Genomic DNA, 26,734 nt, shown 5'->3' on the forward strand with positions numbered 1-26,734 from the left:
GAACGGTTAAGTTATATTGTTGTAAGTGCAAAATGTGGTTAGAAAGTTCCGAAATATTTATATTACTTCGATATCAAAAGTAATTTAATATTTGATAGTTAATAAATAACGTAATAATAAATATACATAATTTTTCTCTTTTTCTTACACTTTTATTTACATATATTAAATTTTTTATTAATATTAACCTAATTATGATTTAATTATGAATAATTATATTTTACTTTTAAGTTCATTCGTTTTAATATTAATTTACTCAATATAATTTATAATCAACCGATCTATTTAATAATTGTCGGGTTAGTTGTTCTACTAATTGAATTCGTTATTAGTTATCTAAACTCATACATGAACGACGAGCTTGTTTGACAATATTGGTCAATGTTGATGATTTATACGGTACATTAATTAATCACCAAACTATAATTAACCTTCAGGTAATAGTCATACGGTGCATCAAATATCCAAACTTAAAATCAAAGTCTCTTCTTACTTTGAATCACTTTGTTCCAAATTATTCTTTTGTTTGACCTGGATATTTTCTTACATGATTATTTTTAGCTGATTTATGGCCCACAATAATCTCTCCACGGTTTCAATGAAACTTTCCTATTGGTTAGTGTGCCAAAGAAAAAGAACCCATTATTCAACTGTGCAAAGACCGCAAGCATTCCAATTCAAAATCAAGCAAACAATGGTCACAAAAAGCGAAACTAATTAAAACATGTTTTTCAGTTATAATAATATTAACCAACTGTATAATACTCATTGCTATATAAACCCTGAATAACCAACAAAGGTTGTCACCCGAAACCAAAGACACATAAAGTTGGCAGCAATTTAGTGTGAGAAGAGAATGAGTGTGGAGGTTTTAGACGGCACGACCATAGTGCGTTTCGTGGAGGACGAGGAAGCGTTCGGAGAGTGTGTGAGGGAGCTGTTCTGGCAGCTGGACACGGACAAGGATGGTGTTCTGTCGTACGCGGAGATGCTGAAGGAGTTGCAGAGGATGAGGGTGTTGGAGATTCATTTTGGCGTGGACGTGAAGCATGAGCCTGAGGAAGTGGCACGTGTATACGAGTCTATGTTCTTGCAATTCGACCATGATCTGAATGGAAGGGTTGATATGGAAGAGTTCAAGGAGGAAACGAAGGAGATAATGCTTGCCATGGCCAATGGGCTTGGGTCTGTTCCTGTTCAGATGGCTCTGGAACACGATAGTCTTCTCATGAAGGCAGTTCAACGAGAGTGCTCCCCAAAAATGTCTGCATAGAGAACCAAATCAATATCTGTCACTCTATTTATACCCGCTTTATCATTTGGGTTTTTTTTTTCATTCATGCTTTCTCTTTTTTCTGTTTTTCTTTTTTAAGTGAAGTGTGAAGTTTTGTCAGAAAATTACGGAAATCAACAAAATTTTAAAAATTACGAGATGTGTAGGTAAGTTGTCTAAGAAATTATATAAAAAAATCGTGCATCTTCACAAGTTTGCTTCTTTGATCACTTTAATTTTTGTCTTATATTGAAAGTTTTTTGAGGCCTTGAGACTTCAATACAGAAGTCGTTAGGGATTGGAGACTTTGAATTTTAAATAGAAAGTCGTCTGGGGTTGACGAGATATAAGGAAAAGTCGTTTTGAGTAGACGATTTTCAAATTGGTGTGTTGAAATTTGGAAATTGTGTGGAGGTGCACAACTTTAATGTTAACTGGTATTTTAGTGTCTGCATGGTAATCGATTAAAGACACTTGGTAATTGATTATAACTTCAATTTGAGTTTATTTCGTCCTCCTGTTGTTGTTACTATGGTTGTTTCAGTAGTATTTTTGGTTTCTATCTGTTAATTGATTACAAACATTTGTATATTTTAAAGGAACAAGTTTAAATTGGTTGTTTTTCTAAAATTATGTTTTTTATAGTATATAAATTATTGTATGAAAATAAAAGAATTTTTTACATATGTATTAAAACTAGTAATATATCTTATTAAGTAATATAGTATATATTAAAATTAATTTATTATGTATATTTTATCTGTTTAGGAACCATGGTTTTTACAAGAAGTAGATTCAAAGATTTGAAATGTAAATATATATTAATAATAAGTTATCAGCTAGACGTTTACCATGCTTTTTCTCCATGGTGATTTAACCTAAGAAATCTATATGAAATCTCCTTTTATTTTTGTCCTTTTAATCTTAATCGTGTTTGCAAGATTTCTCCAATAAATAGAATCACAAGCTGACATGAGTTATTATCTTTTGGGTATATACAAAGTTGAACTAACCCTTCTTTGTTTATCAAACATTCTCCTTTTACAATCACCATCATGTTAGTATAGGTTGATGATATCCTTATATTTGGAAACAACTTTTATAAAATTATCACGTGATGATATCCTTATATTTGGAAACAACTTTTATAAAATTACCTCTGTTAAGAATCATTTTCATTAAGTTCTACATTAAAAACTTTGGAGATCTCAAATATTTTTTGAGTTTTGAAATTGCTAGGTCTAAAGTTGCATTGTGTATAAATCACAGAAAATATTGTCTTGAATTGATTTATGAAACTAGTATGTTGGTATGTAAACTAGCCACTACACCTTCTGATCATTCTATAAAACTGCGTGTTGATGAAGGAACTCTCCTCACACATCCTTCTTTTTAGCGTTGTTTAATTGGAAGGTTAATCTATCTCACCAATACGAGGTCCGACATTCCTTTTGTCGTCCAACAACTTAGCCAATTTGTCTCTTCTCCATGACGACCTCATATGCAACAAGCCATGAGAGTTATTAGGTACTTAAATGTTCCTAGTTTTAAATTGTTATATGTTGATAATTCCTTTAGAGTTTATGCTTACTCTAATTCTTATTCAGCCACTTGCTACCACTATAAGATATATCTCTAGTTTTTGTGTCTTTTTTTGGAATTGCTCTCATATCTTGGAAGTCAAAGAAACAAACCACCGTTTCTAAATCCTCCTTTGTAGTCGAATATATATCCTTAACTTCTCTAACTTATTATGAACTTCAATGGTTATACTACTTTTTAAAAGATTTACATATATTGTGTTATACTCTTACTCAGTCTATTATGACAACAGTTCTACTATCTACATTGCAAAGAATATGAGAAAACCAAACATACAAACATTGTATTATTAGACAAAAGTTTCAAGATGGTCTCATCAAACTTCTTCTTCATATGTCTTCTACCAATCAAGTTGTTAACATTCTTACAAAGTTTCTTTATTCTTCTTCATTTAATACTGTTGTATCAAGCTAAATATGTATATTATTCATGTTAATCTTGAAAGAGGAGGATACAAAATAAAAGATATTTTCTTATGTTTCTCTTATTGTTAATTATTATTATTAATTGTTATCCACTACAAGAAATGCGTTAATTACCGAAGCCTTATTACCGAAGGCCTTTAGACCGTCGGTAAATAACGTTTTCCGAAGGCTTGTGAGCCGTCGGTAATATGTTCGATTAATTAGGGCCAAAAATAGGATATTCCCATTCTCGAATTCATTTCGCACCAAAGTAGTAATCTTCGTCTCCTCTCGAAGTTGGCCACGAAAACCCCCTTCCCCCTTGCTCGAAACCCTTCGCCCACAAAACCCTTGTCCTTTGCATCAATCCTAAGCACGAAACCTTGGAGGAGTGATTTGCAGTCATCCCTGTCCCAGCTGCCAGTGTGATTTTGGGCTGTATATCGCAACGTGGTGGGTTGGGAGGCTCTATTGGAGTTTAATCATGAAGAGAGGGTTAGAAATAGACTAATGCAAGTGATTGTAGAAACTAAAGAGTAAAGAAAGGTGCGAGTGCAAGCTAGGAAGCATTTCGGGTTGAGTGCGAGACGGGTGAGGTTACGGAGTTTGGAGGAAACATTTTGCGGAGAGGGCGAACACATTTTCCAGGTATGGAGAGCTATTAATTCCTTGTTTGGATTAAACGTAATGGATGAAATTTGGTTTGAGTTGGACGAAACTAAAAATCAAATTTGTATCTTTTGAGTTTAGAATATTGTATGATGGCTGGTGATTATTGGATTTAGTTATACTCTTAGTTATTGTGCTGATAAGATTAAATGTAACCAAGTAGTGCAAATGTTGTAGTTGCAAGGGATATTTAGGAAATAAAGATGCAAAGAAGTTTTTGTAATATGGTCATGAGCATGTGGTTTTGAGGACTAAGTTAATATGTAGGAATGTTAAATACTGATGCATGAATGTATCATATTTGGGTAATGGGGTTAAAGCTATTTGTTAATTTGTTTGGACTATTTAATAAGAGAATGAAAGTTTATTTTGAGATACTTAACTGCTATTAAGATCAATTCAAAAACAAATCTATAAAAATCATTCAAAAACAGAGGTAAAATCCATTTAAACAAATTTTGAATGACTAAAGAAAGCTATAAATCAACTTAAAAATTAAAATCTTCAAGAAACTCAAAATTTCAATACTCAAAACCTACCAAAGCACTCTAAAACTAGGCTAAACAAGGTAAAAGTAAGAACTAAACTAAAATAGAAACAAACTTGTAAAGAAACTTCTTAATAAAGTCTTAAATGTCTAAAGAAAACTAAGAGCACTTCAAAAGTCACTAATTCTAAGAGATTCTAAAACTCACTAAAGAAAGCCTAAAAGTACACTCAAACTAGTATAGAAATGAGGACTACACTAATTGCAGTAAAATGCACTGCAGCTTTGTAAACATTTTTAAATGTTAAAAGCAAGTTAAGAAACAACCTAAAACCTACCTCTCTACAAAAACTCAAAAATTGACTATTGAGAACCTAAAACTATGCTAGAAATCTCAAATCATGAAAAATTCTCTAAACTAACAGATGAAGCTGTAATGTAACTATCTAAACATGTTTTAAATGGTACAAGACTATTGAAAACTATGGTAACTAATGAAAATAGGAAAGAAATCAAAATCTGCTTATGAAAATCGGAAAGATGCACTAGAAAGGTCAAAAGTTGCAAATTGCACTAAAGTAACCTAAGAATGTGCAATGTTCTTATCCTAACAAGAGTAAAGTAGTCAAATGAAGCTAAGAAAGATGTCAAATTGTATCAAGTAGCTAAATATCAAAATTTGCCTACTTAAAACCTAAAAAGTGTACTAAATAGGTGAAAAAATGGGAATTCACCTAAAGTAACCTAAGAATGTACAATCTTCATATCCTAACAACTTTAAAGTACTTAAATGAAACTAAGAAACATGTCAATTTCAAAGTAGTACACAAATCTCAAAATTAAAGTACTTAAAACCTAAAAAGTGTTGTAAATAGGTGACAATTTCGAAATTGACCTAAACTAACCTAACAATGTGTAATGCTCTTAGTTTAACAAGTTTAAAGAACTTAAATGAAGCTAAGAAAGATGTCAAATTGTATGAAGTAGCTAAATATCAAAATTTGGGTACTTAAAACCTAAAAAAGTGTACTAAATAGGTGAAAAATTAGGAATTCACCTATAGTAACCTAAGAATGTGTATTCTACACATCCTAACAAGTCTAAAGTTGTGAAATGAAGCTAGGAAACTACTCAAAAGCAATAAACTACCTAAAACTCAAAGTTTGAGTAGTTAGAACCCAAAAAAGTGTACTAAAAGGGTGAGAAAATGGCAATTCACCTAAAGTAGACTAAAAATAACTAATGTTAATATTCTAACAAGTCTAAAGTAATGAAATGACACTAGAAAACTACTCAAAAGCAAACAAGTACCTAAAACTGAAATTTTGAGTAGTTAGAACCTAAAAAAGTCTACTAAAAAGGTGAGAAATTTGCAATTCACCTAAAGTAGACTAATTTTAACTAATGTTAATATCCTAATAAGTCTAAATTAGTCAAGTGAAGATAGGAAACTACTCAAAAGCAAACAAGTACCTAAAACTCAAAGTTTGAGTAGTTTCAACCTAAAAAGTTCACTTAAAAGGTGACAAATTGCCAATTCACCAAAAGTAGAGTAATTTTAAGTAATGTTAACATCCTAACAAGTCTAAAGTAGTGAAATGATGGTAGGAAAGTGGTCATAAGCAAAAAATTCCCTAAAACTCAAAATGACACTACTTAAAACCTTAAAAAATGTAGTAAAAAGTACCTAATTGAGTCATTACAGGTCAAATTTCGTTCTGCTGTGATTCTGTGATATTTGGAAGTTTAAACAAGTCCAAATTGATGTATTAAATCTGTTAGAACCATTGATATGAAGTTAGAATGACCTATATGCAATTTAGTATGTCAAACCATCATATTTGAGCCATTTTTGGAACTTGCAAAGTGAATCTGAGTTGCAGTTCTGTTTTATGCCTAATTAGAGTTCAAATAAGTGTATTTTGATGACTTAAAACTGTTAAAATGATTAGCAAAGTGTTAGAATGTCTTAGGCACAAAATCATTTTCAAAACCACCAACTTTGAGTCAATTTTGGGAAGTAGAAAGGTGATTTTGAGTAGCAGTTTGGTTTTGAGTTAAATTTGAGTTCTAACAAGTTTCAATTCACCAAACAAAGTTGTTGAAGTGGTGAAAAGCAAAGAATAACCTAAAACTCAAAGTTTGAGTATTTAGATTATAAAAAGTGTACTTATAAGGTGAGAAATTGTCAATTCACCTAATATAGACTCATTTTAAGTAATGTCAACATCCTAACTAGTATAAAGTAGTGAAATGAACCTAGGAAACTAGTCAAAAGCAAAGGATTAGGTAAAACTCAAAGTTTGAGTTGTTAGAACCTAAAAAAGTGGTTCCAAGTTGGTGAAATGCTGTTGAAAATCAAGCCAAATTGCTACTTTTAGAGCTACTTCTTTGTCCAATTCAGCAACCCTTCCATTACCTAGTATGCTACCCCCTTGGAGCAAGAATTCTGGACCTTGGACGCCTCACCAAAACGTCACAACACCCTACCACACACTAAACCAGTCACAACAAAAATCTGCACTGCACCAGATTTTAATTTCAAGTAATTTCAAGTAACAGACTTTGGCCAAACAAGTGGATTTCAAATGATTTTAAGCCTTGAATCAATAGAGGGACACAAAAGGAACCTAGGAGAGGCACTAGATCAGATTAAGCACGCAAGAAAAGTAAAAACGAAGAGCCAAAAGTAGTGCAGTAAGGTGTTTGATAAAAATGCAACTGTTTGATGAAAGTCTCCAAAGAAGTGCAGATTTTGTGATTTTCGGTTTTTGGGGTTCAAAACTGGATTGCTTGGTTTTCAAATGATTTTTATGATTGGATTATACTTTTTTGATCATATAATTCCATTTTCAAACATGTAACCAGCTCTTGCCAACCCATAATTGAAATTTAAAGAATGTACAAAATTAAACACACTAAAAATGAAAACTGCACCAGAAAAATGGCTTTAAAAGTGTGCTTTCAAACCCAAAAATGAGTGGTAGTGTTTCTAAAGCTCAAGTGATGATTCAAGCAACTTTATATCATCAATTTAAAGGTGTTTAAACATTGAAACAACAAGGAATCACACTACACTCAAAAATCACTAATTCACTTCCAAATTTAAGCAAAATTGATGGTTTAGGAAGTGATTTTGCATGTAGGCTCAAATTTGACGAAATGAACAGTGCACACAGGTTTGAAATGGTAAAATAAACTTGTTCAAACATTCACAATGGACATAAACAACCAGATGCTTCAAATCACACTTGCTATAGCCAATTATGCAGCATTTTTAACCCAAAATTACACTACAAGGGTCAGCAGTTTTGGATGCCACTACTTGCTCGACTAGTTGCTCAGGTAGAAAACTGTTTCAAGGTTTTATTTCTATCAAAGATATCAAAGTGTTGTTTTTTTTTTCTCTTTTTCTTTTTATATCTTTCACATCATATTCAAATGATTCTTTTCATGGTGATTAGTTTATGAGTATTTATACACTACTATAGAAATCCAATAGCTAACCTTCACCATTACAAATTCAGAGGTACAACTAATAATATTTATATTGTATGTTTATATAAGAAAGAAGATTTATATTAAAGTGTTTGTTTATCTCTTTATCCATTGTTCTCAATTTTCTGTACGAATGAACTCACTAATGGTAGTGAAATTGATTTATACACAACTCACTTAACCATAACCTGATATTGGAAGCCCATGTAGATTAGTTAGACGTCCTTCTCAATACTAACTATATGGTTAGGAAAGATCAGAGAATCTGTTCTGGAGGTTGATACGGTGTTGGAAGAAATTTTTTTTCCTAGAGAGTTGGAGAAAAGGCAATAATAACCTAAGGATAGGGAAAACTAGCTGGTAGAGAGAATGCGAACCTGGGAGAAAACAAAATCTTTTGGAGATAGTGGCTCTATATACCATGTTAAAGAGAGAAACATTAAGCTGAAATTATGTTTCCGAGATAGCACAAGTACTTTATTTATATTAAGAAAAATGAGTCAATATTATAAGTAGAGGGGATCTGATATGCTCTGATAACAAAAATATGATAAAGGAATAAATAGGAATTTTCATAATAATATATATATAATTTAGATATTTTTTATTACATATGATTAGCTATTTATTTCTATAATTTTAGCAATATCTTGAGATACATACATACATATATATATATATATATATATATATATATATATATATATATATATATATATATATATATATATATACATATATATATACATATATATATACATATATATATATACATACATATATATATATATACATACATATATATATATATACATACATATATATATACATATATATACATACATATATATATATATATACATACATATATATATACATACATACATATATATATACATACATACATATATATATACATACATACATATATATATATACATACATACATATATATATATATACATACATACATATATATATATACATACATACATATATATATATATACATATATATACATACATATATATATATATACATATATATACATACATATATATATATATATATATATATTTTGTAAAATCCCTATTGAACAAAGTCTCGAACAGTGAATGATTTGGGTGTTAGTAATTATTCTTTTTGCTCTTGCAACCCCACTGTAATTTGCTATCTGTTTTTTGGAGTGGGTCATTCAACACATGTTTCTCACAACACGCATAGTTTTTATCATATTTTTACTTGTTATTCCAATCCTTGGCATTTCATATAAGGTAGACAAATAAGTTAGATGTCTAGAATCTTCTTGGAATGTTCTTTGGGGGTGGTTTACTACTCATTAAGATTTCTATTTGTATGTCAATACCTGGTAGAGGCAGTGTTACATTTTAGTTTACTACTCCAAGAAAAAACACAAGAACCATATAAATCTTATTTCAGATCTACTGGGTACTCCTCTAATAGGTGCTTCTAGTGGCCTCCTCTGTGTCTCCAGATTATGTTAGGATTCACGGAGAAAAGAGATTAGTTAAGATAGTTAGAATATTTATGACTTAGTTACTTGAGCCAAGAAAACAAAAAGCAACAATCATCCAAATACATTCAGTACGTTTTTGGTTTAACAATTGGAATTTTGATCCACAGTCTGGTGTAAACAATGGGTCATGCATGGCTTGAATTGATCCAACGAGAAACCAAACACGCACTCAATCCAAAGTCCAAAATTGCCACATATTGCATTGTAGAGTTCAGTGAAAGTTGAGGTTTCTAGTTGTTAGCTTGTGTGTATTGCCCCTGGAGGATTGTTTTAGTGATTAATGATTAATTTGTTGTAACCTTCAGATGCATTATTTTTGTTTGTTTGCATGCTTTTATAAACTTGGTTTAACATTTTCCATTAATATTACCAATAAAATGGGTGATTGTGCGTGAGACTCCCACTAGGTGGGGTATGAGGAAGCAGATATGCAGTGTGATGCTTGCAAGTAGTTGTTGTTTCTAGGTTGAGACTTGGTGAAAAGGAACCAACTTTACTGTTATGTCAAGGCTTGCTCATCACCCACCATTACTTTTTTTTTTGTCTTCAATAATTGGTTACTGGACAGCAGAAAATTCGCCCTTCGGAAATTACCGAAGGCTTTTGCCCTTCGGTAATTACCGAGGGCAAAAGCCCTCGGTAATTACAGAAGGCTTTTGGCCCTCGGTAATTACCGAAGGGCAAAAGCCCTCGGTAAATGTTAGCGACAAGGGATTTACCGAGGGCTCTTTGGCCGTTGATAAGCCTTCGGTAATTACCTTTTACCGACGTTTTTGGGCTTTTTCCGAGGGCTTCTGGCCTTCGGTAATGCCCTTCTTTTTTGTAGTGATCTTTCTTTAACCTTTATATAAACCTTTTATAATTCCGCTTTGTATACATTCTATTATCTTCAATAATCATCATAAATTTTCTTTTGATCATCAAATACTATTACTCTGAAACACAATTTAATACACGATATTTGTGTCTATGTCTCACACACACTAGTGCAAAAAGGACTTTAGACGTCTGCTATTTTGGGCTTTTAACGTCTGATCTTTGTTCGACGTCTATATGGGTGACGTTAATGAGACGTCGGACCCTTTAGGTCAAACGTCTCTATAGACGTCCGACCTATATAGGTCCGAAGTCTAAATAGACGTCCGATCCATACAGGTTAGACGTCTCTGAGGTTGCTCCTGACTCATGGTGATTCGAGTTTACAACTTTATATTTTAGTTGAAGAGAATGTATTGTACATTTCTTTTATTGGATGGTTTTAGAAACATAGTGGAGGGAATTGGAGGATTACAAAACGCAAGAAATCACTGCCATAGAACGCCACCTAAAGACACGAGAATAATTGCACCAAAACCCAATGAAAATGCATTTTAATCGGTTCAAATGAAAGATAATGCACCAAAGAGTGATGTAATCGAAGTAAAATTAATTTAAAACGGTGCAAAAGTGAGAAAACGAACCTGAAAAGCGTAACCCATAGAGAGAAAACGCGACGAAGATGATGAACAATGAGTGCGCGTAACGGTTGTCTCGCGTTCATGGTGTTTTAATGCCAAAATTTAGACGTCGGTTCTCCCAATTAACAAACGTCTAAAGTGTTTCAAAAGTCAGAGTGGTGGGATCAGACGTCTAAATGGAGTCAAAAAGTGACTTTTTAAATTTCTGGATTTAGGATTTAGACGTCGGTTCCCCAATTAACAAACGTCTAAAGTGCTTCAGAAGTCGGAGTGGCGGGATCAGACGTCTAAATGGAGTCAAAAAGTGACTTTTTAAATTTCTGGATTTAGGGTTTAGACGTCGGTTCCCCCAATTAACAGACGTCTAAAGTGCTTCAGAAGTCGGAGTGACGGGATCAAACGTCTAAATGGAGTCAAAAAGTGACTTTTTAAATTTCTGGGTTTAGGGTTTAGACGTTGGTTCCCCAATTAACAGATGTCTAAAGTACTTCAGAAGTTAGAGTGGCGGGATCAAACATCTAAATGGAGTCAAAAAGTGACTTTTTAAATTTTTGGGTTTAGGGTTTAGACGTCGGTTTCCCCAATTAACAGACGTCTAAAGTGTTTCACAAGTCGGTTCCCTCCATAACAAACGTCTAAGTAGAATAAAAAATTATTTCTTTTTAACTTTTTTGTTTAGTTTTGGCGTTTATTCGGGGAAGCCGACGTATATGAGTATTTAGACGTCGGACCCTTCCATAACTAACGTCTAAGTTGTTTTATTTACGAAAATTGTCAGTGGTCATTTTTAACGTTGGATATTCGAGAATCAGTAAAGGGTGACCTTAAAGATATTTTTTGCACTAGTGACAACAACATATAATTTAATTAAAGCCATAAGTGAAAAGTCAAATCCTAAGAAAAGCTAAGCTGTTATTTGCGGGGTACATAGAAGTTCTGGAAATTTTTGTTGGTCAATTAAAAGTTTAAAAGAGAATCTGAAATTTCCAGAACATAACTCGTGCACCTCCAAACTACTTCCATGGAATGTGTTCAATGTGTTGGTTTCTTGGTCACACGATGTGCAGTGATCGTATTTAAAACGAGAATTGATTGGATTTTGGCACCGTGTAGGTTACTTTCAAGCTTGGCAGAATCTGTGACTTTCATTGTTGATGCACACATGATTCCATCAGTTGAACACGCTACACATGGCACTGGTCGAAGACGCAAGCCCCACACAACATTCAAGTCCTGCACTCCTCCACCATTTCCAATTTTCAACACACCAAACTCGTTATTACATGGTGTGATCTCCTAGACGAATTCCTATTTAATGACTTTTGTTTCTTCGATATCCTCTAAGGCAAAAATTAATATTATCACAAAAGTTCTATATAATACATGTTTATATTTATTTTTATATTCGTTTAATATATATTATAGTAATAAAATAATTATATAAAGTATTTTTTTGTATTTTAAAAAAGATAATAAAAAATAAAAAGAAATAATATCAAATTAATGTAAAAAAAAATTGTGTTAAAGCATCAGTAACACATAAGCAAACTGGTACGGGTGCGTGACTTTTCCATATAGTGTTGTTTTCCACATGACTTATCTACGTCTTGTAATTTTTAAAAATTTTGTCCATTTGCATACTTTTCTGCCAAAACGGCATCGTTCACTTAGAAAAACCTTTTTTTTTTTTTTTCTGTTTTCATTATCAATCACAAATTCAAATCCCTCTGAAATATTTTGCACACTCATTCTGATTTATGATTATCATTACTGTTACTATTAAACATCTGTTACTGGTCTTGTTGTCGTGGTCTATACTGATTTATGATTAGTTATTACTGTAAAAGTTTGTTTACTAATAATACATAATAACTAAAATCTAAATAAAGAGAAAAAGGTAAACCAATTTTGGTTCACTTGTATAAGGATGACTTCGAATTTGTTGACAGTTTAAAGTTTCCACAGTGAAAATGCATAATTATTAAATTCTGAAGTAAGGAAAATAATAGAATATTCATGGAGAAAACAAAAAGGTTTTACTCTTCAATTCAATCACAAGCTAGCAACGGTACGGTAATTTTATTGATTCTTACAAGAACTACCTTAAAAAAAGTGATATAAATGATAGTTGGTTCACGATATAAGAAAAAAAAAATACTAGCATTAGATCATTATTAAACTTTAAATCAATGAGAAACTAGAATATCAATGTAAAAGAATATCATTTTATATAAACTATTATATGTAATAATAACTTTGTTAACTTTATAAAAATTTAGATTTATAATATATATCCATCATATAGCATAAATTAATTAAGATTATCTATTGTATAAATATAACTTAATGTAAATTTATGAACATTGTCAAAACAGATTGGAACTCGTAACTAACCTAGTTCACTGTAATTTAAGATCGAGTTGAGTTGAAAAAAAAATTAAAATTTCGACACAAATGAATTTTGAACCCAACTCACTAAGAATCTGGTTTATTCGGGTTGAATTCATGGTTAACTAACCAATCCATCTAATTTTTCTAATAAGTAATTTTTGTTGGGTTAGTCATTTTACAAATATTAAAATGAAGGCTTGCGTGATATTACTTTTGTATGAAATAATTAGGCAACATAAAAAATTCACAAATATATACTTGTAACTCAATTTTTATGTAAAACAAATTTGAATTATTATGAATCTACTTAAAATTTTGTTGAGAAAATTTTGTGATATCTTTATCTGAATGAAATCTTACATTTAATTAATCATAAATATAATTAACCCCCCTCCTTTATTTAGATTTCAATTAGCAAAAACAAAATGTGTAATTAAGTGAGCTAATAAGACAATCTGTTTAATCCAGCAGCCTATGGTAGACTAAGCCAGATTTAAATTTTTTTCTACTCACTAATAAATCATGGTGGAGGTCAGTGACCCATTTTGACAATTCTAATAAAAATTGTATTAAGTGATCCTTTAATTGATACTCAACCCCTTTTCCACATGATTTGTCTGAATCATCCAAGCCTTGATAATAGTCTTGATTACAAATGCGATAATAGAGTTGAACTATCCAAGTCTTGATAAGTAGTGATTTCCACATACTTATAATTGAAAATAGTTTATCGTATGATAAGATTTGAAAGCTCTTAGATTGATTTGGTTCACTAATTTGGTTTATAATCTAACAAGTCCTCCGTTGATCTACTAAGAATTTGCTTCACATATCTATCGTACTTCGAAGTGAGCCCACGCAGTCACGCTCATCACTCGTTCCATCTCCTCGTGCTTAAATACTATATTCAATTTCCAAACGTAATTTCCAATCATAACACAGTATGAAATGGAAGAAAAATAGACGAAGACCTGCACACCCGTTCACACTTATAAATTATTTTTGCAGAAAAATCAATAAAGACATTGTCTTTCTTGTCTTAAATGTTAAAGTGAATTTGTTCTCACCAACCAAAGTTGATAAAGTATTTTATTTCTAAACCATGAGTATCTTTATGTGATAAGATCCATTTTCTCATCAATTGTTATATCATTTAAATTTCTATATAAATTTTAAATTTTACTTATATGATAAATATTATTGTTTAAAAATAAGTGTTAAGAAAACAATTTAATTATATTAGTAACACCCCACACACTCTCATATATATATATATATATATATATATATATATATATATATATATATATATATATATATATATATATATATATCGCTCTTGGTATTATAAACTTTTCCCTCATTATTCACATATTTCTCATCGAAACTCACACATATAAAATTGAATCATAATATAAATTATAATAATAATAATAATATGTATAATATTAATGTATATTTTTATTTTCTATTTATAATATTTATATATGGTATAAAAATATGTATTTTCTTGTTTTTGAATGTAAATATTTTTAATGGTTTGTATTTTGAAATTTTAGAAAGAGAAAAAGAAAGGTTATCCCATTTTAATAATATAAAACTACTAAAATATTACCTTATATGATAACAAAATTCATAGATGAAAATAAACTTACAAAAAACAAGAGATCTACCTTTATAAAAAAATCTAATTTACCCATCTACTTCATCCTCATCTCTTAGTGGAAGAATAGAAAAGATTGTCTCCCTAAACTTACATGTGATCATCATAAAAGAGAAAAAAAAAGTATAGACATACTAGAATAAAAGCAAGGGTAAGGTAGTGGTAAAACAATTTATCTTAATTAAATAAAATTTTATCATACAATTATATTACACACACAAAATAAACATTCATCCTAAACATGTCACAAACTTAAACTTGACCATCCAGATATAGTATGAATGTCAAGTTACGGTGGTTCATGCACTTGTGGTGGTCTCAAACAATACTCATTCAAAACCAATTACCAATACCAACACATGTCATCCACAAGGTTAGTCTGTCATCCTATGGCCCTAAAACTCACAACAGCTTAGGAAAGGTCTAAAACTCCCAAAACAATCTAAAGAATGTCAAAAGCTGATATCTGAAACCCATAATTTAAGATTTCCAAAATCTGAAAAACTCAAAACTAGTGCAGTGGTGCTCAGGGGGCACCTAGAGGGTGCTTAGGCAAGTTCCTCTCACAAAAAGAGGGCCTAGAGGGCGCTCAGGGGCACCTGGGCGTGATCTTCTTGGAAAAAGGGCGCCTAATGGCGCTTAGCGGGCGTCCAACGCTGCATTAGGTTCTAAAACTCTTCTATTTTGAATTTGGTGACCCTCTACACAAGTTTAAATGATTCTCAAACACTCATAAACACTGAGAAACACTGAGAAACATCTAAAAACAAATCTTTAACTTGAATTAACCACTCCAAACTCAAATTGACCATTTTAGACTACCTAAACTCACTTTTATCACTTCTATCACTTCCTGCACCAATTTTGGCAAACTAAAGGCCTAAATAAGTTCTAAATGACTCTATCACAAACCTTAAACTCCCCAATTCAGTCCTAACCCCTTACATCAAAATTTCACTATTGAAACCTTCAATTTGCACTCAAAACCACTTAAACACTAACCGTTGACCACCCCTTTTGGTTCTAGATCAATTTCCACCAAAACATACTTCTAACAAATTTCAATTGACCTCATAACAAACCTTGAAAAACTATTTCCTTAAACCAGTACATATCTCACAGTTTCACCTATTAAAACCCTCCCTTTTTAGCCTTAAAACCCAATTATTTGATCATTCACCACTCTAAACAACTTGACAGTCAAATAGAACCATCCAAACAACTTTATAACATGTAATTCATAGCAGCGATGACATCACAAATTTAACCACAGTTAGAACAAATCATCAAATTAACTAAACATACTTAATTACCTAAATTAGCATAACAAAAATCTTGAAATTCTAAACTCAATCAATTTAACAAGCATCAAACTCATTTACCCAACATCAATTAAAAGAAGACATCTAACTTCCTTTATCTTATACCGATCAATAAAGCTCTAAAACGCTGACCCCTTGCTTAGAGTTCAAGGAACTCTAGAAACGCCTATAAAACGCCGCATTGAAAACGGAATGAGTTCTTAAGATCTCATATTACAAGAGAATTAGAAAGATAAATACTAAGACACATGCGACGAATAATCATTTTTTGTGATTTCAATTTCGTAATGAAAAAGAAAAAAAAGTCGAAACTTACTTGTTTTATTCTAGAAATTGATCGGATAGATGTGGAGATTACTCCACCATGATCTCCTACGAACTTCCTGATCGTTATACAGATGATCAAGGAACTAAAATCTTTAGAGAGAAAACAAAAAACTCTAAAAAAGTATTTTATAGAAAAATGATACGTTTTAAAATAATGAAACTAGTTTATAACAAAACTATTTTAAATAAAACTATTTAATATTAAAATAATTATATCTCGCTATTTTTACAATACCATCGTCTAAATAAAAGATTTAAAAGAAAATAAATTGAATTTAGAAACCCCACACGGAATCATTATAGCAATTTGAATAACGTATAGTAAATTGACCTTCAAGCAGAGCCAATTTGGAAACTTGTGATGCAACCTACCTAACTGTATAATAAACAAATAATAAAATTATTAATGGTTTAAGTTATATTACTATTAATTAATATTTCCTATCTTATATGTTATTCAGAGTGAATTCGCATAAATTTGTGTTTCAATTTTTTTAGTTTTATTCATTGACTTATAAAGAAAATTTATAATTGCTATTTTATTATTATGATTTTAAAGTTTAAATATTTTAAAAATTACTTTTTTTCGTATTATGATTATAACAATCTCTAAAACTTACAAATAAATATTATGCGATCTATTGATTGAAAGAGTTAAAAGAAATATAATACTTTTTTAACTAATCTTAAACAACTCAATATGTACTAAAATAAGGTAATCTGGGAGTTGAATTGAAAATTAGAAGAAAAAAAGATCTACTTAAACTCCTGATAACAAATTGATTGATTGTAACATTACAGAAAGTGCCAAAGCAAGATATATTGACGAAGACCTCATCAATAATGCATTATATGATTGTGACAAATTAGTCTCACATTCAATTACCAAGTCTAGCCCCAAATTACAAGGCAATTCTACTTCTCATTTTTCTCTTTTAAATTAAATTTCAACTTTTGTTTGTATAAGTTAATGATTATGTACTTTACCCTGTTATTGAATATGAATAACATTAATATAATTACTTTTAAAGTAATCTTGGTAAAGATTAACAAATTTATCGTATTTGATGATTTTCATCTCAATGACTATTTATAACTGTTTTATATGGTAAATAAATAAACCAGTTTTTCTTTTCATTATTTCGAATTTTTTTTTTTACATAATGCATGTATCTATCTATATTCTAAAGGTGAAGAGGCATTATGTATAAAAATAGTGCTGAAAGTTAATTAAAAAAGAGACGTGTTCAATATATTTGGACCACCAATTAACATCCATAATTTCTCTCTCTCTCTCTCTCTCTCTCTCTCTCTCTCTCTCTCATATATATATATATATATATATATATATATATATATATATATATATATATATATCACATTATCTTGTTATATCGACATTATTGTAGTTTCTGCTTTTTCGTGCTTCTCCAACAGAGCATAAAGTTATTGCAACCTTCGGCTTCATTATCAAACATGAAGGTGATATACTTGCAATAATTAATAAACGTCTAGATCACAAGGTATATGATATATATGTGAATAATTCTATCTGTATTAATATATAGGTTCATGCATGATGCAGAAAATAGTTATAAAAGTGCATGTGGCGAGTGAGAAATGCAGAAAGAAGGCTATGGTAATTGCAGCTGAATGTCAAGGTGCATGTGCCATGTTGAATAAAAACTAGGTGAAGCTATAGTGTCTATATAAATCTTGATTCATAACCAAAATGTATGTGTACTATGAAACATGCAGGTGTGGAATCAATAGAAATAGATACAGAATGCAGTGAAATTGTGGTAACTGGAGATGAAGTGGATCCTTTTTGCTTAACGAAACAGATGAAAAAGAAGTTCCGCCATGCTACCCTGATACATGTGGAAAATATAAAAGGAGGAGTTGAGGAGGATGGCCAAGAAGAAGAAGACGAAACCATACCAGAGAAAATTTATCCTTCGTCTTGTGCAATATGTAGCACCTCTATCATTCAACCTGCTTTCATATCTTATGAATAAAAGCCTAAAGGCTGGATTGAATAATAATAATTAGGGTTGAAATTTCTATATTGTGATAACTTTATGTAAAATAAGATATTTTGTAATGTGAGTGAAGCTAGTTTCATTTGGTAACCTAAATTTCAATTAGTTTCATTTTGTAACCTAAATTTCGATCAGTATCTATGTAGAACATGGAAATTTATGGACATAAAAAAATGCACTTTTGCGACCATGGTTTTTGGTTGATAAATAAGTTAATATTTTATATATAATCGTTATTGTTTTTACTTGTGATGATGGTTATTTAATCAATTGTTAAAAATTCATAAAAATTGTAATTTTTAACCGCGTATTTTTTTACTACAATTATTTGTTAACAGTCGTCAATCAATATCATAAAAATAAAAAGGTCTTTTACAGTACTACTACAACCTTTTCAAGCAGTTGATTTTCGTTCAAATTCCTTAGTCTTCGTATATTTAAAAACAAGATTAAGTTTAACGCCGTTAAATCTAATATTATACTTAAATATACAAAAATATAATAAACTTTATCATTTTCTCAAAGTGAGAGCAGGAAGAAATAGTTATTTTACTGTGCTGCCACTTGCATATAGGACTAGTTAGTATTGAGTTTTATATGTATGACATAATACTTTGACGCATAATTTTGGACATACATTTAATATTATTCTTTTTTATTTTTTACTTACTTTTTTCTTCTTAAAATACAAAATGATTATTTTATTTTGTAATATATGTCAAATAAATATAAATGTACATCATTTTACAATTAGTATACGTGTAACCATTGCCTGATATCTATGTTTTGAACTATTTTCTTTATTTTAAATGCGCTCATTTGGTTCGTAAAAATAGTACAAGAATTTTTGTAACTTTGTTAAGAAAAATTATACTTGAGGATTTACAATTTTGCCTAAATAAAATTTATTGCACTCAACTCTGTTTCCTCTATGTTTCTTTAATTTCGTTCTTAGTTGTTATCTTCAGTTTCAAATTTTTTCGTTGTTAGGTCTGATCTTCAATTTCAATTTTTTCGTTTAGGTCTCTGTTTACTTTTCCTCTATTCCACTGTTCTTATCAGAAGATTGTTTTGGTGTTCTTAATTTCTAAGACATGATAAAAAGAATGAAAGGCTTTTTATATATTTTCGTCACCATAGTTTTCCAACTCACTATTCTAGCCATTATATATTTCTAATTGTGATTCCAGCGGATATATGTTTTCAAGGGTATTGGTTGCCAGCTGACAGAGCAGTATCCAGATTAAGAGTAACAGGTATCATGCATAAACTAAACCCTTGTAATGACTAAAAACATTTCTTTCAAAGTTTATTCTATAAAAGTTTTTCAAATTTATTATCCTATATAGGCATTGTAATTCTTTATGATCATTGATTTAGCTATAGTACTGTGTTATTACTTGAATAATAATAGTGAACATTGAATTCCATATGTGACCTCAATGCATGAAAACTATGCTTTATAAACTGTTTCGTAAAATTCTACAAGAAATTTTGCAAGTTTATCTAGAAAAAATTATACGAAAGTGAAAAGTTGCAACTGAAACATGAAACCAAACATGCTATAATCGTATCAATGTCCCAAGACATTGACATTGTTGTTTCCAAGATTAGGAGAGTCATCATTTTCACCATTAGAAGTGGCTCTTTTTGCGGCACCCTTGAAAGTGTCATCAACATCATGATACAATCCCAGGTTGTCATCTTCGCCGGAGCACTCTTCCACTCCTCTCTCGGTGTGTTTGGGTCCACCACACCCTTTATGAGAAGGGTCGTCACGTTTGACTGTGTGAATGATGGAAGCAGCTTCATCTTCAAGGCCACCCTCAGTGCCCTTCATGCACCACATGCTAACCACCAACACCCCAAGACCAAACACGAGCATTGCTTTGGAATATTTGGCCATTGCGTGCACAAGATTTCTCTTCACTTCAGTCTTTCAGAGTGATGAAAGGAGCAGGCTTGGTGGAGAATACAATCTCTGGGAATTTAAAAGCAGTGGTGTTTACTATTTTTATAACAATGTCTTTTAATGTTGGAACTGGTCTTAAGGTAGATTCGTTTCAAACTCAAAATTGACATGTCATGTTGTTTTCTCTTTTTGCGTAGTAATAGGTATTCGGTTCAAATGTGATGATTGGCCTTTTTTTGGGTAAAAGGTACGTGAAGTGATGGTTACCATGCAGTTGTTCGTAGACCTCTCTATATATAACATGTTGAATAATCAGTTGCATCCAAAAGAAGAGTGTGTGCATGTTGAGCCACTTGTATATTAGAGCAACATGTTTGCGAAAAAAGAGTTTGTAAGAAAAATATATAATGTATGGTTTCAGAATGTTTTCTGTTACAAAAAAAAATGACCTTTTTTTTTTCAAATTAACTAAATTAAGGTATACGCGTTGAGATGGAAAAAATTGATATGCATTTAAAAAAAATTGCAGGACAAAAGTTTCAAGCCTTTTATTGTTAATTGTGAAACAGTGTATTTGATTCTCATGTAGCATGGTTAATATATTATATAACCAAACAAATTTTAGTTATTTTTACTAATTATGATTTATACATTATCAAACATTTTTTTTACGAAAAAAAGGACTGAAATAATGAGAAGTTAATATCCAATTGATTTCAACAATTCCTTTACCTTTCCAAATCAAGATATATGGGACATCTTTTTTCCATGCAAATTGGATGTATTTTTTTACTTTTATAAATAATTGTTGTTTTAATTTTTAAAAAGTTCAAATGGGTTGATGAATTCAATTTTTAATAAAATATTTGTTTTTACTTTTAATTTGTTCCCAAATAATTATGTTAAGTTTGTATATGACATAACAAAATACTTAAGGTTGAAATTTAAATCATTGATTAAATTGAAATAGTCTACCAATAAGAAAGATGTCATTAAAAGCTACCATATATAAGATTTTACATAGATAATAAATTTGTATCAATGACAAATAAACACGAAAAGTTGTATTTTTACACCCTCTATCAAATAATATTTGATAATTTTATTTTAAGAATATAACAATATACATCAATAAATTAATTTTAAAAATAAAATAAATTGTTTATTTATTATAAATTATCAAACTATCAAATTAAATGTGATTAAAATGTTATTATATGGGAAGTCGGTGAAATTTAACGCCAACAATAATCGTCCATATCATTTCTAACCTTTTCCATATTTTAAGTATTTTTAACTTTCAAAGTTTATCTTTATCGATGCATCAATTCACTTTTTTCACATAAGTTCAAATTATCAAACTATTATTTATTCTATATTAGTTATTAATTGTGCGATTATTTGATATTGTATGAGTTTATTAAGAAACATATATTTGATCTTATTAATTACTATTTTCATGATTTGATATGTTTATTAACGAGTTAACATGATACTAAGGTATGTTTACCAAGAATTTGGTTACCAATTGAAAAAGTAGTATCCAAATTAAGACGTATCATGTATTACTATAAAAAAAATCACATTGAGATACACAATCCATCAATAATAACATTTTTTTTTGTTGATAATTCAAATGTACTAACAGATTATTAATGATAAAAAATTCGTTAATAGAATGACAGTTGAAAATTTTATCTATAAATTAGACAATTTCTCGATAAATGTTTAGGATTGAAATATCAATAAACCTTAGTTAATAAATATCCATGGATGATCACTAATAAATTCTGATTATTAATAAATATTCATTGATAAATATTTTCCTTCCTCTCCTTTTTTTTTCCTTCATCCTCCTCAAATCAATATATCTTTATGTTGTTAGAAACAAATTTCACTTTAATAAAATTTTGCCCATTGATAAAAAAAAACTTACGTTTACAAATTAAATAAAAAGAAATGCTCAGTAAACAATTAATGCCTCTTAACTATTGATTTTTGGATCCTTCTAACCAAAACCAAAATCCCTTTCATATTAATCTAAGTCTAATATCCAAAATATTGGATTGGATTCAAAATCCATTTATTCAGATTTAAAACAAATTTATCAAAATAAACTTAAAACTATTTATATCCGTGTAATAATAGATTGAATTTGGATTTTTTTTTTTCTGTTTTTTACACCACTCATTTGAAAGCACGGTTAAAAAAAGTTGAATCAAACTTGGCCTTAATATAACTTATAACAAACATCATTATCTTCTACACAACTTTTTTATATCTAAGAATTCTCCATTTAACTACCAACGCAACATTAATAAACAATCAAAATAGAATTGGATGAATTAAGAGTTCAATTACGGACCAAGTCTTTCCAGAGAGAGTCATAGTTCTTCGGTTTTACACTTTTCCCATCTCACTTTCCAACCAAACACAATATTTTAACGTTAAAGGTCACCTAATTTCCATAACAACCCGATTCTAAAATGGAACAAAAAAAATTAATACGTTTACTCTGAGTCAACAACAATACAGACAAAATATTGTTTGATTTCTATTCAGTACACAAATTTGTATATTATTAGCTCATCGTAAATTATGTTAAGTATGCCAATTAAGATAAGTATATTTAAAAAAAAATTAATAAGATTATACTATATAACATTCGTAATTGACTGAAAATATATTTGTTACTATCAGTGTATTCAAATTTAATTTTATTCATAACATACACTTTTTTAACACTTTTTTATAATAATTATAGTAAAAAATCTACAGGAAACCTGTCCGATGATGTCGGTTTTGAAGTCAATCTTTTTCTTTTTATTAATGATACGTTCCTATCGCATAATATATATATATATAGACTGATCGATACTCTGACCCGTAAGCTTCTTCTTCCCGAAGTGAAAGCTAAAAGCTGTGCTCTGTTCTCAGTTATCAAAGATGAAGGTGAGATTACTTGTATTGATTAATTAATTACATTCCACAGTCTTCTATTGGGTTCAATATATATATTAAGCTTTTCACTTTACTGATTCAATTATGCAGAAAATAGTTATCCAAGTGCGCATGGAGAATGACAAATGCAGAAGCAAGGCAATGAAAATTGCTGCAGCGTCTCAAGGTGCATGCATGCCACTTTTCAATTGCATAATCCCTTTATATTAGTGACTTCAAATACTGTTCATAAGTGTTTGTGATTTGATTCAACTGTAAATAAGATGCATGCATGCATATAGGTGTGCATTCAGTGGCATTAGAGGGTGAAGACAGAGATCAAGTGGTGGTGACTGGAGATGCAATTGATTCGGTTTGCTTGACTAATAAATTAAGAAAGAAGTTCAACTATGCAACTCTTATGAGTGTGACAGACGAAAACGCTTCCAATGATGAAGAGGATGGTGATGCTGGAGGGGAACAGAAAGATCAAATCACTATAGAGAAAATCTTTCCAATACCTTATTGTTATTCACATTTTCCTCCACCCAGTCATTTATATGTAGTGGATTATGATTCATACCCCAATGCTTGCTCCATTCTCTAATTTCAGTCAAAGGTTGCAACCAAAATATCCATGATCAGTTGAACCAGAATAGAGTTGCAACATATGAGACCCCAAAATCAATGAGAACAACACTGTTTTTCTCTTCTATACAGTTTTTGTTCAGAGTTTTGTAAGTTAATGACTGCCATATTCTTAATAAAAATGATTGAAAAATGTCTTTTCATTAGCAACTGAGCATGATCAAACTTTGAGTTTGAATCGCATAATTTTTTTCTAACAATACTAGTTTAACAGATCTTACTTTCATAACTTTTTTATTTATTTATTTATATCCTTTCAAAACACACTTTATTTGTACTTAATTTTGTTTAAAATTAAAAGATTAATTTCACGTATAGGTTAAAAACAATAGTTTTTTTTTGTTTGAAAGTAAATCTATCTTATAAAAAAGCCAGTGTAAAGACAACTGTCAGAACTGGAAAAATCAAAAGTCAGGAACCAGTAAAATCCAAGCACGTGTCGTTAGTGGAATGCACGTGTCAAGAGGGGAGCTTGACACTCAGATGACGAACGCCAGGTGTCAAGCGAAGGAGACCCGGAAATCAGTTAGTGGAAAACAGGTGTCGACTGAAGAGGGGACGTTCGTTCTCGACTGTGGAGCAAAACTTGGATTTTCAGAAAAACACTCCACTCTCCTCTGCATGCACTCTCTTTCCAAAATCTGATCTTCCATCTTCCTCCTTCTTCTCTCTAGAAACCATCTAAGAAAACTCACCCTTCCTCTTCTCCGATCATCATTCAGGCACCGTAGGAGCATTTCCGGCGTCCCAAGCTTCTACTTAAACCGAACAGTTCTGGATTCTGAAACTGATAAGTTTCTCGTCTTTAGTTGTTCTCGTCTTTAGCTGTTCATCCGTATGAACATGCAAGCCTAGCTCTGGTTGCATGAAGTCACCTTATCTGAACCAATCTTGGTTTTCTGTAAATTGTTTTAGTTTGAAGAGTTTGGTTGAGCGTTGAGGGTAGAAGAAATCTTATTTCTGCGAACTGAGTTTTAGTCTGAAGGACGTACGTTCACGCTAGAGGTAAGGGAAGCTTATTTGATTTAATTCGTATGTGGTGTTTTGTATGAACGTTCGTTAATTTACTGTATGAGTATGTGCATGATGATTGATGTGATTGCATGGTATGAACGTTCGTTGATTTATGAGTGGAATGAAATGTATGAATTTGCATGATATGGATCGTATGAAATGTGGAAGTGGATGTTGGTATGAACGAATGAAACTATGAGGTTGTATGATGAGAATTGAACTGGAATGTAAATGAAATTGCATAAGAACTTCCCCTATGATAATGTACGTTCGTTGCTGAACGGTCATTGACCGTTCGGTTTTGCTGGTAAACTTAGTTGAAATGAGATTCTTCCATCCGAATAGAGCCCTAGTTGAGGACGAGCGTTCTCGTATTAAAATACTATGCTTGAGCGTTCGGCCAAGCACAGTCGTGTCTGGGTATTCCTTGATAAACTCTCTTCATATATATATATATATATATATATATATATATATATATATATATATATATATATATATATATATATATAGTGAAATTGTAGATTTCGCCGTTCGTAAACATTACTCCAACAGTCATTTACTGTATTTATCAAAGTCTGTTATTTTAAGGTGATTGGTGCTCGGTCTTATACCAAGCGCTCGTATTGAGTAGCGCTCGGTCTTATACCTAGCGTTCGTACGGATAAGTGCTCGGTCTTACACTTAGCGCTCGCTCTAAGTGGTGCTCGGTCTCAGACTGAGCGCTCGTACTCATTCTTGTGAAATTAGTCTTATTGAAATAGCGTACGTCCAATTCCAGAAGAACTTCCTTTTACTATGTTCGGTCATTGACTGGCAGTGGATTCAGTATAAGAACTATTCTAAATCTGGTTCGTTAACGTCTTGATGTGTCTACCCTTGATGTATTTGGCCTAGAGCCTCCACACTCGGTTTATTCCTTGAAGTATTGGTTCGAACTCACGAGGGTCAGTTCATTCAACTGATTCTCAGGATAAATGACGTTCGTCACTTGGAATCGGATATTACTCAAATCTGATCGTAACTCTGTCATTCGTACTCTAATCTAGAACGAGCGTCTTTTGGTCTCGTCCACAGTGTTCGTCCTCGTTCTTAGTGGGGACAGAACGTTCGTTATTTTATGGTCTTCAAATTGATGATAAAAATGAATGATAAATGATGAAGAGTATATGAGATGGAAAGAAAGTTGTGACTTTTGAACGAGCATTCCGGGGAGGAACGACTCTTGGATGATTATGAGAATTGTAAAGTATGACCGTGGCCAGACTTAGCTGGCGATTTGATCCTGATGTTCCGTGAGTACTCGTCCACACGTAGAGGGGGTACGTCATGCGTGGGAACGGCAGGAGGTCCTCGTCCTTAACTGTACTTAGGACGGAACGGACTAACCTCGGGTGGCAGCTGATGAGGATGCTAGTTACCACACCACCCGGGTGCGCGAACGTCGTAGCTACACGAAATTCATACAGTCCGGACGGTCAGTCTAGTGATAGGCTTGGTGTTATGCATACGTTGAAATATGCATGTGTGATGAATTGTTTATATGAA

At 31.2% G+C, this 26,734-nt stretch overlaps 2 protein-coding genes across 2 annotated transcripts; both read left to right on the forward strand.

Moving 5' to 3' along the window:
- The first annotated feature begins 669 nt into the window (after nucleotides 1-669).
- Nucleotides 670-1,739, forward strand: LOC124845161 (uncharacterized). Its single transcript, XM_047322226.2, has one exon. It carries the CDS (start codon nucleotides 857-859, stop codon nucleotides 1,271-1,273), a length of 417 nt encoding a protein of 138 aa, XP_047178182.1. The 5' UTR covers nucleotides 670-856; the 3' UTR covers nucleotides 1,274-1,739.
- Nucleotides 1,740-18,025: 16,286 nt separating this feature from the next.
- On the forward strand, nucleotides 18,026-24,231 carry LOC124836383 (uncharacterized). The gene is made up of 5 exons (XM_088113585.1): nucleotides 18,026-18,112; nucleotides 18,199-18,291; nucleotides 18,389-18,646; nucleotides 23,607-23,711; nucleotides 23,827-24,231. Exons 2-5 carry the CDS (start codon nucleotides 18,207-18,209, stop codon nucleotides 24,129-24,131), a joined length of 753 nt encoding a protein of 250 aa, XP_087969711.1. The 5' UTR covers nucleotides 18,026-18,112; nucleotides 18,199-18,206; the 3' UTR covers nucleotides 24,132-24,231.
- Nucleotides 24,232-26,734: the final 2,503 nt, after the last annotated feature.

Source organism: Vigna umbellata, chromosome 1 (genome assembly GCF_029865625.1).
Source record: "Vigna umbellata cultivar VRB3 chromosome 1, Vumbellata_1.0, whole genome shotgun sequence".
NCBI lineage: Eukaryota > Viridiplantae > Streptophyta > Magnoliopsida > Fabales > Fabaceae > Vigna > Vigna umbellata.

Excerpts from the sequence above, each read along its gene's own strand:
- LOC124845161 (XM_047322226.2), top strand. The coding sequence starts at position 857 with ATGAGTGTGGAGGTTTTAGACGGCACGACCATAGTGCGTTTCGTGGAG.
- LOC124836383 (XM_088113585.1), top strand. The coding sequence starts at position 18,207 with ATGATGCAGAAAATAGTTATAAAAGTGCATGTGGCGAGTGAGAAATGC. Across the intron at positions 18,292-18,388 it reads AATTGCAGCTGAATGTCAAG|GTGTGGAATCAATAGAAATA; the intron begins GTGCATGTGCCA and ends TGAAACATGCAG. Across the intron at positions 18,647-23,606 it reads TGCTTTCATATCTTATGAAT|CTTTTCACTTTACTGATTCA; the intron begins AAAAGCCTAAAG and ends ATATATATTAAG.